The sequence below is a fragment of the Haliotis asinina genome, chromosome 15 (genome assembly GCF_037392515.1).
Source record: "Haliotis asinina isolate JCU_RB_2024 chromosome 15, JCU_Hal_asi_v2, whole genome shotgun sequence".
Lineage (NCBI taxonomy): Eukaryota > Metazoa > Mollusca > Gastropoda > Lepetellida > Haliotidae > Haliotis > Haliotis asinina.
Window position 1 is genome coordinate 45,284,595 of NC_090294.1, and position 11,499 is coordinate 45,296,093.

General features: G+C 38.1%; 1 protein-coding gene across 1 annotated transcript; it reads left to right on the top strand.

The window, feature by feature from the left end:
- Positions 1-4,863: 4,863 nt before the first annotated feature.
- Positions 4,864-6,296, top strand: LOC137266413 (leucine-rich repeat protein SHOC-2-like). The gene is made up of 2 exons (XM_067801907.1): positions 4,864-5,595; positions 6,087-6,296. Exons 1-2 carry the CDS (start codon positions 4,864-4,866, stop codon positions 6,294-6,296), a joined length of 942 nt encoding a protein of 313 aa, XP_067658008.1.
- The last annotated feature ends 5,203 nt before the right edge of the window (positions 6,297-11,499 follow it).

The following is an 11,499-nucleotide window of genomic DNA, read 5'->3' on the forward strand; positions in this document are numbered from 1 at the left end:
TGTTGTTATACGTGATGAGGACGGGTTTAAATATATATAACTAAACTAAATTCATATGACTTGCAATCCATGTTTCTTTTACTTGCTTGTGTCTCTCATGGTAAGGCACTATTTATCGATAAAGTTAATCCCTACTCAAATCCAATTAGTAATTTATTACCCATCAGTTAAGAGGTGTGAATAACATACTGCCAGAAATGGGACTAAATCGTCCGGACCACAGTCAACGAGCTGGAATGAAATATTGCTGAGTGCGGCGTTAGACTGAAAAAACCCACATACATGGTTCATTCAACGTAAAGTGCGTTGAGTGAATGTTCTGTATATGGTCTTGTGTGGGGTTCAGGCCGTTGAGCAACACTACCACAATGCATTTTCATGCATCTTTGTGATACCTTTAACTTCACTATCAAAGCTTGTTGGCGGTCGTGGGATAAATTCTCCAAAAAATAAATTTCCCTCAAAATTCTCGTATTAATTATTTGACAAGGATTGTCATCAATAAATGCAGTGCGCATGCGTACATGTGCGACTGTGTTCGATTCTGATCCACTTACATCATGCATGTGAGCATCGATCTCCACAATTTAGATAAGATCACATTAATCAACTCAACCGGGAGTCTAGCCGCGCCACCCATTCGTCAGGTTAAATATTTCCATTTAATATAGGTTAATTTAAGTTATCTATATGTTTTGGAAACATGAAAAAGTAAGGGTGAAGTTTTGAGAAAGGTGTTTAATGAAAAAGCTACATGTTGAAAATGAAAACACAAAATGGTTGAAATATCCAGCTTCGCGAAAGTTGTGGTTTAATTTACTGTCAAAGTACTAAAATTCTACCCTAGAACATAATGCACTTTCAGAACCTTCGTAAATGTGATCACAACTGTTTAAATAAAGTTCCCAACGTGTCAAGCGGGCCATCGTCTCCTCGAGTGAAAAGCTATACATGAACATTGTGTGACTCTAATGGAACGTTGCCGACGTAATAAAAAAGACTATGGAAAACCGAATTTTCGTGTTGCATAATTCATACCCGGGTCGTGACCACTGGATTCGTTTAAAATACTGCTGTGATGCCACTGGACTGCGCAGCCATGGCGTGTTTTATTGTCCCTGCCATGGCGTGTTTTATTGTCCCTGCATGGCGTGTTTTATTGTCCCTGCCATGGCGTGCCATGCAGACAAGAAGAATGAATGTGCATACTCGAGTATATGACTGAATAACGTACCTGTAAATATTTTATTTTTTAACAATTTTCACAAATGAAAACATTCACACAATGAAGAATAAAATTACCAGTCTGACGTTTTATTAAAATGACACGTTGTATTTTTTTATTTCTATGAAAAAGAATAATTCCTGGGTTTCATCTTAGGTAGTGATCCCGCGCGGGTGCAGGCTAAGACGTCACCACAGCAAAACGGCACCTGGCGAAAACGTCACCTTTTGGACAGAACAGAACCTTCCCTTGGCGAAAACGGCTACAAATGTTATGGCGAAAACGTCACCATATACAATTTTTAAAAGGATGAACATTGATATGATGACTTTATTGTATTGTGAACTTTGGATAAACATTTAGTGTTTCGTAAATAGACTTTGTGAAATAAAAACATATATATTAGGTAAGTAGACGTTATTGGATTGTGAACTTTGGATGAACATTGATATGATTACTTCAGTGTTTCGTAAATAGACTTTGTGAAAACATATATATTACCTAAATATAAATAAATAATATATCAGGAATATATCAGGTACGTATGCCCATCAATATATAACACAAACACTTACCAAGCTGCTTGCATCATGTTTAGATAATAAATGCGTCTACTCTGCCGACAATGATTGGAAAGTGCTTCTCATACCCAAGCTGCGTGTAGTATGTTTAGATAATAAATGCGTCTACTCTGCCGACAATGTTTGGAAAGTTAAAACATCGCACCCTTCAAACTGTATTTAACGCACAGACATGTACCCGATACACATCATTCATCACAATGTCTCACCACTGTGTTGTATGCGATAAGACTGTCCGAAGAAATCAACATGCTGTGTCTTGCGACCAGTGTGAGTTATGGACTCACAGAGTTTGTGGCACCGGTATATCTGTATCACGCTACCGTGAGATATGCGCAAATGAAGAAGATTTCCCCTTTGTATGTGTTCGGTGTGAAGGGAATTCCTTTGACAACATGCTGGACAACTGCCATCTAAGTCTGGAATCAACTGCCGAGTCGAATCCCCCAGAAGAAGAAGCTATGGATCTGGACGCTGATGTAAGGGCTCCTGATATATCTGACATTAATATATCATCAGCGTCACTGCCACCTCCAGACGACCATGATGACCGTGAACGAACTTCGATTGAAACCACCATCCTCGATCCCCCTACAGCTGATATTCCAGAGAACGTCTTTACAGTCGTGGACACTGGCTCCCAGAAAGGAAAAAAGAAGCTTGTGGATTCGTGTGGATTCACATATGTCATTCGGGTAAGTACAGACACATCTCCCGAAATACATGTGTATGCAAATGCAAATGTAATAGTTGATTATTAATATTTAAAATAACTTTGAAATAATATGATATTTTTTGTTACAGAAATCAACGACCAACCGAACGTACTGGCGTTGCAGTGTGAGAAACAAAACAACAACGTGTCCTGCCTCGGTAATCCAGTTCGGAGATTCGTTTGAAGAGGGAAAACACCGTCCTGATTGTCACCCACCCCAACCTGGTCAGTTGACAGCGATCAGAGTGAGAGTGGAGGTAATTATCGTGTTTGTTTAATGATTGTCCGGACTTGTTACCAGTGTAATTAATCCGAAATTGTGATTTAACGGTATTAACGGTTGTGTCATTGTGCAGTTGTTATATTCTGCAGGTGAAGGAAAAAGCCGTCAACAATATCTATATGTCGGGAGCCAGCATTGTTGAGGAGGCTCAGCAAAACCACGTCGATCCGGACAAGCCTGGTGGTTGTCAGAGCCAAGCAACTTTAGTGAGGATGGCCAATAGAACGAGGGAGCTTCTTCGTCCTAAAGAACCTCGGTCTTTGGACTTTCAGGTACATGTTTGTTATATGGCTGTGTAAAAACTATAGTAATACATAAACATAAATATTTTTTATAAAACTTTGCTCTTGTGTAATGTTACTTTACGGTACTAGTACAAGAGAGCACGTACGCACACACGCTCACAAAAAGCACTCACGCAAGCACACGCACGTCTGGGACTTACAGATTCCACTGTCCGTATTTTAGTGGGGGCAGATAACTCTTTCTTTCACTTCCGCTGCTAATGACGCTTACTAGCGATAGACGATGGATATCTCTTTTTCTATGGTAAGATTTAGCGGTGTATATTTTATACAGATACAGATATTTCTGACTTGATATTGTTCTAATATAGATGTACATGCAGCAGACTAATTTTGAAGTGTTCTTTCTTTTCCATTAATGTTAACTAAACCTGGATTACAAACGAATAAATTCGAAGTTGCTCAAAGTCAGCCACAGATTGCAAAAACTTGTCTGTATCAGACATTTCTGAGTGAAAACACGAGTTGACCAGAATACAACAACATCGTAATTCAGAGTGCAGTCAGTGGGATTTCTGAACTAAGCTTTGTGATGATTATTGGTGTTAATTTTGCCACAACTTGATGAGTTCTTTCGTAAGAAATTTGCAGTTACCAACGTTACAATCACTGTCCTCGTGTTATAGGTTTCTGATGCTTACTGACAACCGTTGTTTTCTCAATTAATGCACAACCAATGGTCAAACAGTTCATTAACTCCTTCAAGTCGATGTTGCAAGTGTAAACAATGCCGTCGAAAATCAATAATCCAACAATATTTGTTTAAATGTTCAACCAATCACGTTGTCAGTGCACTTTTTCATCGGAAGAAATTGGTTTGGTAATCAGTAACACTTTATGTTTTATCACGTTTATCACTCCAAACGCAAGTGGTGTCAATTTTTGTGGACATTTAGAGCTTCAGACCACCTTTCATTAACAATTAGTCATGTTTATGTGTGGTGCTGTGTTAGTATTGTAAAATTGTGTTTTGCGGCATCATACATTTTTTGACAGCAGAGCAAGGTGGGTTACACTGCACAAACGTTGTAAATACAGAAATGATGGATTGTTTGTCAGATAGAGTTTTATGAAGCACGGCAGTGAGTTAGAGACAGATTTACAATTATTCATGTAATAACCGATAAAAACACAGTAGATATTCTTAGTATCCCAAATGCTGCAATCTCAGAACATCAAAGAGTGAGGTATGTTTAACAGCACTTTTTGAAATATTCTAGCAGTATCCTGGGTCACCAGAAGTAGGTTATTGTACCCATGTGAGGAATTAATCCTGGGTTCCTATTCTCGAAAATGTCCCAGCTAAGACAGATCCTACCTAGTTAGGACAGGAGTTAGGACATCCGAGAATAAGGTAGGACACCTATCCTAGACTCTAGGATCAAAGTTAGGATATCTTAGGGCTAGGATCCTTTCGAGAATAGGGACCCAGGGTCTTTGGCAGAGGAGCACATATTTTAACCACTAGACTATCTTCCAGCACCAAGACACACAGCTTATAGGTATTAGGTGAAAGGAAAGTGTACCATGGTTTAACAATGTAATGACTTTAATCCTGAATTTTAAGAACATATATTAAAGATGAACATATTTCAAACTCATAACTTGATACTAATGAAACCAACTTGATTTGATAGTTGGGTAATACATATGCCTTCACATTAAATGAAATGATTTTTCTTTCAGAATGTCTCTTCTCTGTGCAAAAATGTCCAAGTCACATAATCTGAAGAAACTCACTTAACCATCTCAGTATGGATCTTGTAGAAATAGAAAAGATAATTGACATGGCTGTGAGACGAGGGGACAGAATTGTCAATCTCAGTCATCGTGGTCTGACAGTTGTATCAAGTAGCATAAAAAAACTAGTGAATGTCCAGAAACTGTCACTCAATGACAACAAACTCCTGATGCCTCCTTCAGAAATCACAGCGTTGGTTCGACTTGTAGAACTTGTCTTGGACAACAATAACCTCACGATGCTGCCAACTGGAATTGGCAACTTGACAAACCTGCAGTATCTCAGTGTCTGTTTCAATCCTCTAGGTGCTCTCCCGTCAGACATTGGACACTTGTCGTCTCTCACCCAGCTGTGGGTGGTAGAATGTCAGCTCATCAATTTGCCGCCAGAAATTGGAAAATTAAAACAACTGGAAAAGTTTAGCATGAGAGGCAATAATTTGTCTAGTCTACCTGCAGAAATAACAAACTTGAAGAAACTTGTTTGGTTGTGCGTGGCTGAGAATCATCTTCGGGATCTTCCAAATGGGATGGAAGAGTTGACAATGTTGTCTCACTTAGACTTGAACAATAACAAGTTTGATGGTATCCCAGAGTGTGTGCTAAAGCTGTCAGTTCTTGCTAGTCTACACATGAAAGGAAATCGAATCAAATCTGTTTCGGATGACACCATTCTTTCTCTGTCAGATCTTACCAAGCTAGATTTGAGAGACAATGAGTTGTATGTGAAGCCAAGTCACTGGAAGGTATGTCTTTTTTATGTGATACGACAAACCTAAAATATTTACTTTGACTACACTGTCGCAAAATGAATCATTTAAGATAGTTTCTTCAACTGTCTCAGTGTGTCCTCTATCACCTATCTGTAAATGTGCAAGAAATGAAACATTTCAACATGTTCAACACTTTCAGAAAAGCAACTTTGGTTGTAGATTTCAGCTGATGGGAGACAACTTGCATGGTTGCATGTTTCAGCTGATGAGTGACAGCTTTGCGCATTTCAGCTTTAGTAACTTATTTGCGTGTACATTTCAGCTAATGAGTGACAACTTTGTGTGTACATTTCAGTGGATGTGTGACAACATATGTTATGTTTCATCTGATGAGTGACTGTTTTTGGTTGTTCAGTTTAGTTGAGATGAGTGACTGTATTTGGTTGTTCAGTTTAGTTGATGAGTGACTGTTTTTGGTTGTTCAGTTTAGTTGATGAGTGACTGTTTTTGGTTGTATGTTTCAGGGATTGGAGTACATTCTTGTTGGAGGATCAGTCACCCGAGTTTCTGACGAGGATTTGCCTGAACCTTCACCTTACATAAAACTACAGCGTGCCTTGGATGGAGCAAGTGAGGAGAGTGATGGAGAGATGGAGGGAGCTAAGGGGGAACCATATGAGGCCCTGTCAGGGTGGAAAATTAACCAGAGTGAGGAAGATCTCAATAATAATTAAGGACAGGTGAAAGTTGTTTTAAATTGATGACATTGTTTAACATGATGGATGACAGTCTATATACATGACACTGATATGCATACAGATTATAAAGATATTAGAGTGGAAATGGTAATAGAGCCAGTGTCTTTGGTGTAATGAGTGAACACTTTTACTACTAAAATATCTCACTGCCCCTGAAGACATAACAGGCAAAGGGTATGCATCAAGATTATTTGTTGGTTTCAAGACTCACTGTGCGCATGTAAGGAGCTTGTAGAAACATCTACTGGCAGACTTCCAGTGTGGTCGTATGCTTTACCGATAGTGTAAATACACTGAAAATTAAATAATTGTAGAATAATAGTTTTTATACTATCGGTAAACATATGACCAAAGTGGAAGTCTGCCAGTAGATATTTTTACATGCTCTGTGCATGTGCATAGCAAGTCTAAAATCAATCTGAAACCAACGAATAAAGAGGACCAGTATTTATTAAGATCTATATTACCAGCCCCAGTATTAATAACATGAACACCCTTTGGTGTATAATGCAAGCATTCATGTCTTGTTGAGGTTACATCTTTTTTCATGTTATTATCATTTTGTGTATATTTCATCATAATACAGCAAACCAATATTTCACCATGGTATCATTTGGAGTGCAGTGCTATTCACATATCTAAACGAATAAACATCTCACCAAAGATTAATATTGTTACTGAAAATGTAACGGGTTAAGATTGGACACTACTCTTTTGTTTGAGAACAGTATAAAACTGTCCAAGTCTTTTTAGATAAACATCCAACTAAGGATAGCTGAAAAAGCATGATATGACTAGCACACTGCTCTTTTGTATGAGGGCAGTATAAAATTACCAACAAAAGACTACTGTGAGACTTCAACATTTATGAACATTTGTTTATATGTTCAGTGCCAAAAGACACATCGGTTAGAGTCTCTATATAAATGTGTTCTATTGTTTCATTTGAATGATAATGTGACTGGGTTGTAATGTAATTAACTGGATTTCATGTTATGGTCATGTCTGTGTGGAAGAAATTTCGTAAGTTTTCATGATGTTTCAGATACACAGTTTCAGAGACGATTGGGATTAGTAATTTATCACAGCAAAATTGAGATTAGTGACAACGGATCATCAAATATGCTACAGTAACAGCTTGCATACATGCTCAGTGATTAGCACTCCAACAGATCCACATATCTTCATGGAATCAGACAATCTATAATTTAGGCATTAACCTACACTTGACAAAGAATTAATAAGATACTTTTCTGTGTTAACTTGATAAATGCCAACAAAATAGGTGAGTGTTGATTACTGTTGCCTCTCACTTGTAGTTCTGAGAGGCATTATCAATATATCGTTTTTTCAAATGATACGAAAAATGTCATTGTCTGTTTGATTAATAAAATAAAACATTAAATCTGTATCTTTAAGCCTAAAGTCTACACTACAACACATTCTCAAATGACGTTTCTCTTGGAAATTGATGGACAAAATGGCGAAAATGTGGAAATGATTATTAAACTTGCATGTGGTTACCTCCCCTGTATCCATGCCAACAACCTGGCAGTCAGCAACCATTTTGTGTAATATTTCCCTTACTCCAATCATTATCAATCATTGTCAAATACTTTAGTTCCAAATATATTTCAATAAACATACCTGTACCTAAATATGTTGCGAGAAAATTGTTTTACCAATACACAGCTCAGCCTGCTTGAAACCTGTATCACTTTAACAGTTGAAACCAAACTCACATTGATAACAAAGAAAATGTGTTTCTGGAAGTGAACAAATGGTCTTAAGATAAATGAAAGAATCTTTAAGTTTGTTATTTAACATTTTCATCTCATGTTTGACTAAGTGATCACTTTCCCTCTCAGTAAAGTTACCTTTAATACGTAGATGTATATATTGCTGAATATTTGCTCATTTAAAAAGTGCCAATGTTAATATACAGCCTACAGGGCATTAGTGAGTGAGTGAGTGAGTGAGTTTGGTTTTACGCCGCTTTTAGCAATATTCCAGCGATATCACGGCGGGGGACACCAGAAAATGGGCCTCACACATTGTACCCATGTGGGGAATCGAACCCGGGTCTTCGGCGTGACGAGCGAACGCTTTAACCACTAGGCTACACCACCGCCCACAGGGCATTAGTGAATGACATGGTTTTACGTCGCTTTTAGCAACATCCCACCAGTATCATGGCAGGGAATACCAGAAATGGGTTTCACACATTGTACCCATGTGGGAATTGAATCCAGGTCTTCTGCCTCACAAGCAAACGCTTTAACCACTAGGCAACCGCACTGCCCCCTTTATGTGCATTATGTGACTGAGAATTGTATGTACCGATGAAGATGAATCAAAAGTATAAGTGTAGCTTACATAATGCATCACTAGTGTAAGAAATACTGTGGGTCCTTTTCCTCTTCCTTAGAATGTTTAAAAAATCCCTTGTGCATTATTCATGATTTTTATATATACTGACAGAAACAAATAAAGGAACCCTGGAAATTTCAATTGTTTCTTATTATATATTATCCAGTTTTCATCACCAGCTATTTGAATACTGCTATTGGGGGGAATCTGATTGTATCCAGTTTTTATCACCGGCTTTGAATAGCGCTACTGAGGAAATCTTAGAATTAATAAAGGAAAACTGTTGTGAAGTGATGTTCCCTTATTTATTTCCCTCAGTATGTATTGTGCCTCTGCAGGTATGTGCATGTGATATGGCAAATCTGGAAAACCTGTGATTAGTCATTAAACTTTATCAAAATCATCTATAGAAATTGCTGCATATTACAGGATGTGAAAAGACAGTGAACCTTTTTTAAGAATGAAAGTGTTTTTTGACAAAGTTATTTCAATTTTAATAAAAATAAATCTCAGCGAAAGAGTCATGACCAGTATGTCGGCCAGTATGTTGTATGGGTTCAGTATTACTTTTCATTAACCTGACTGCCTGACAGCATTACAAGTATTTAAAGGGTTTGTTATTTTTGAGAAGTGTTGTCTTCACGATTTTCATGGTTATTCCGTTTGTTGTTTTCATGTTTGTTGTTCATCTGAATAAATACCTTTGCTTGTGTATGGTGCTATTTGTTGTGAGTTGATCTGTTGTAGACCTTAAAGGGTAGATGGGTGGATTGGCAGGTCACAGACAAACTGTAGCGCAAACAGGGTTGCACAACAAAGAGAAAATGACCAGTGTTCCTAGGCAAGAGCTGGTCTTTTTCTCTTTGCTGTGCAACCCTGTTTGCACTACAGTTTGCCTGTGGGCAGATGGATAATTTAGTGAGCATGGATTGTCACTTTTAGCAATATTCCAGCAATATTCCAGCAGCATCACAGCAACATCACATAATGGTCTAAGCAATGAGAACACAAAGAAATACCAAAGAACTTGGAATAATGTTCCTGAAACTACAAGTTAGAATGGTGAGTGTGAGAGTGAGTGTGAGTGTGAGAGTGAGTGTGAGAGTGAGAGTGAGAGTGAGAGTGAGAGTGAGAGTGAGAGTGAGAGTGAGTGTGAGTGTGAGTTTACTTTTACACCACTTTTATTCCAGCTATGTGATGGCAGTCTAGTAAATAACCTCAATAGGTACGTATTTAGTTATGACAATGTTTACACCTCTGTTGATGAATTGGGGCAATGCCTTTCTTTAGGTAGCCTTTTACACCGCACTCAGCAATATTCCAGCTATATGATGACAGTCCAAAATAATCAGTTTCTAGCTAGTTACTGACATTAATATTGTCAGATTCAGAAATATATTTCAAACCCAATCAATTATAGTTTGTTTCCATCAAATGCTGAAACATTTTGAAAATCATATCTTTTAAATATCAGCGAACAAGTTCACTGCCTGACAAAAAGATATGAAATCAATCAATCAATCAATCAATCAAAATTGACTTGTCGGGCGATGGGATTTTTTAACTCCTGTGTAGATCAAGATTCTCTTGCAGTTGATCATTGGATTGTCTTGTCTAGACTTGATCATGTACAGACTGCTACCATAAGACTGAAACACTGCTGATTGCTGCATTAAACAACAAAATAATACATGCTATACACACAAACAATCCTGAGTCTTTGGCTTGAGCTTCTGCTTTGACCACTAAACTACTAATACAGTGTTCCCAGAAATTATTGAGAAAATCTTTGTTTTTTTTCTAATGATGCGAAGATTGGAAAAAGGGCTTTCACTATGCACTAAGCATACTAAATAAGGGAGACAACTCTTGAAGGCTTAGAAGGCAGCTCATTACGTCAAGAGTTATCTCCCTTGTCTGAGCAGACGGCTTCCTGTGTTGACATGGCAGAATTTACAGCAAGAGAGAAAAGAAAGCTCATTCTAGATGATTTTGAAAGGGGTGAGGCTTATGCTAAAGTGTTAGCTTGTAGACATGGTATTCCTCTGTCTACAGTATACAGAACTTTGAAGAATATTCAAACAGGAACCGGGATAGAGCACAAAGCAGGGGCAGGTCGGCCTAGGAAATTCAGTGTTGTGGATTGGACTATCAGACTTGGGCAGATTGTGAGTAGGGGCAAATTGTAGGCAAAGTGTTGAGAACATCAGAAATTAAATGATTAGCAGAGGAAGTCCTCAGGTATGCAATGAAACAGTTAGGCAGGAATTACAGAGACCTAATTGGGTGAAAAAATGTGGAATTCCCTCGCTGTTGATGAAAGATGCACAAAAGGAAAAACGTTTAAACTGGTGTCGGGCTCATGAAAATCAAGATTGGGATAATGTTTTCTTTTCGGATGAAAGTTCTGTTTGGCTTTTCCCTAATTGTGTGAAAATTTGGACCAAAGATACTGTCAAACCTATCTACCAGCGACCAAAACATAGCCCGAAGTTTCACATGTGGGGTGGCATATTGGCTCGCGGAGTGACGCCATTGTGTGTTTTCACGGGAAACTTGACAAAAGAAAGATACGTTGACATTCTAAATGGTCACCTTCTTCCGACAGCACAAACATTGTATGAAGATGATTGGATTTTCCAGCATGATAATGACCCAAAACACACTGCGCACTACACAAAACAGTGATTGTCGGGCGAAAATGTTCAAGTTTTAGACTGGCCCAGTTACAGCCCAGACCTAAACCCAATTGAGAATGTGTGGGGAGTCATGAAGGACAGAATAAACCAAAAGGGACTGAGAAATATTG

Excerpts from the sequence above, each read along its gene's own strand:
- LOC137266413 (XM_067801907.1), top strand. The coding sequence starts at position 4,864 with ATGGATCTTGTAGAAATAGAAAAGATAATTGACATGGCTGTGAGACGA. Across the intron at positions 5,596-6,086 it reads TGAAGCCAAGTCACTGGAAG|GGATTGGAGTACATTCTTGT; the intron begins GTATGTCTTTTT and ends TGTATGTTTCAG.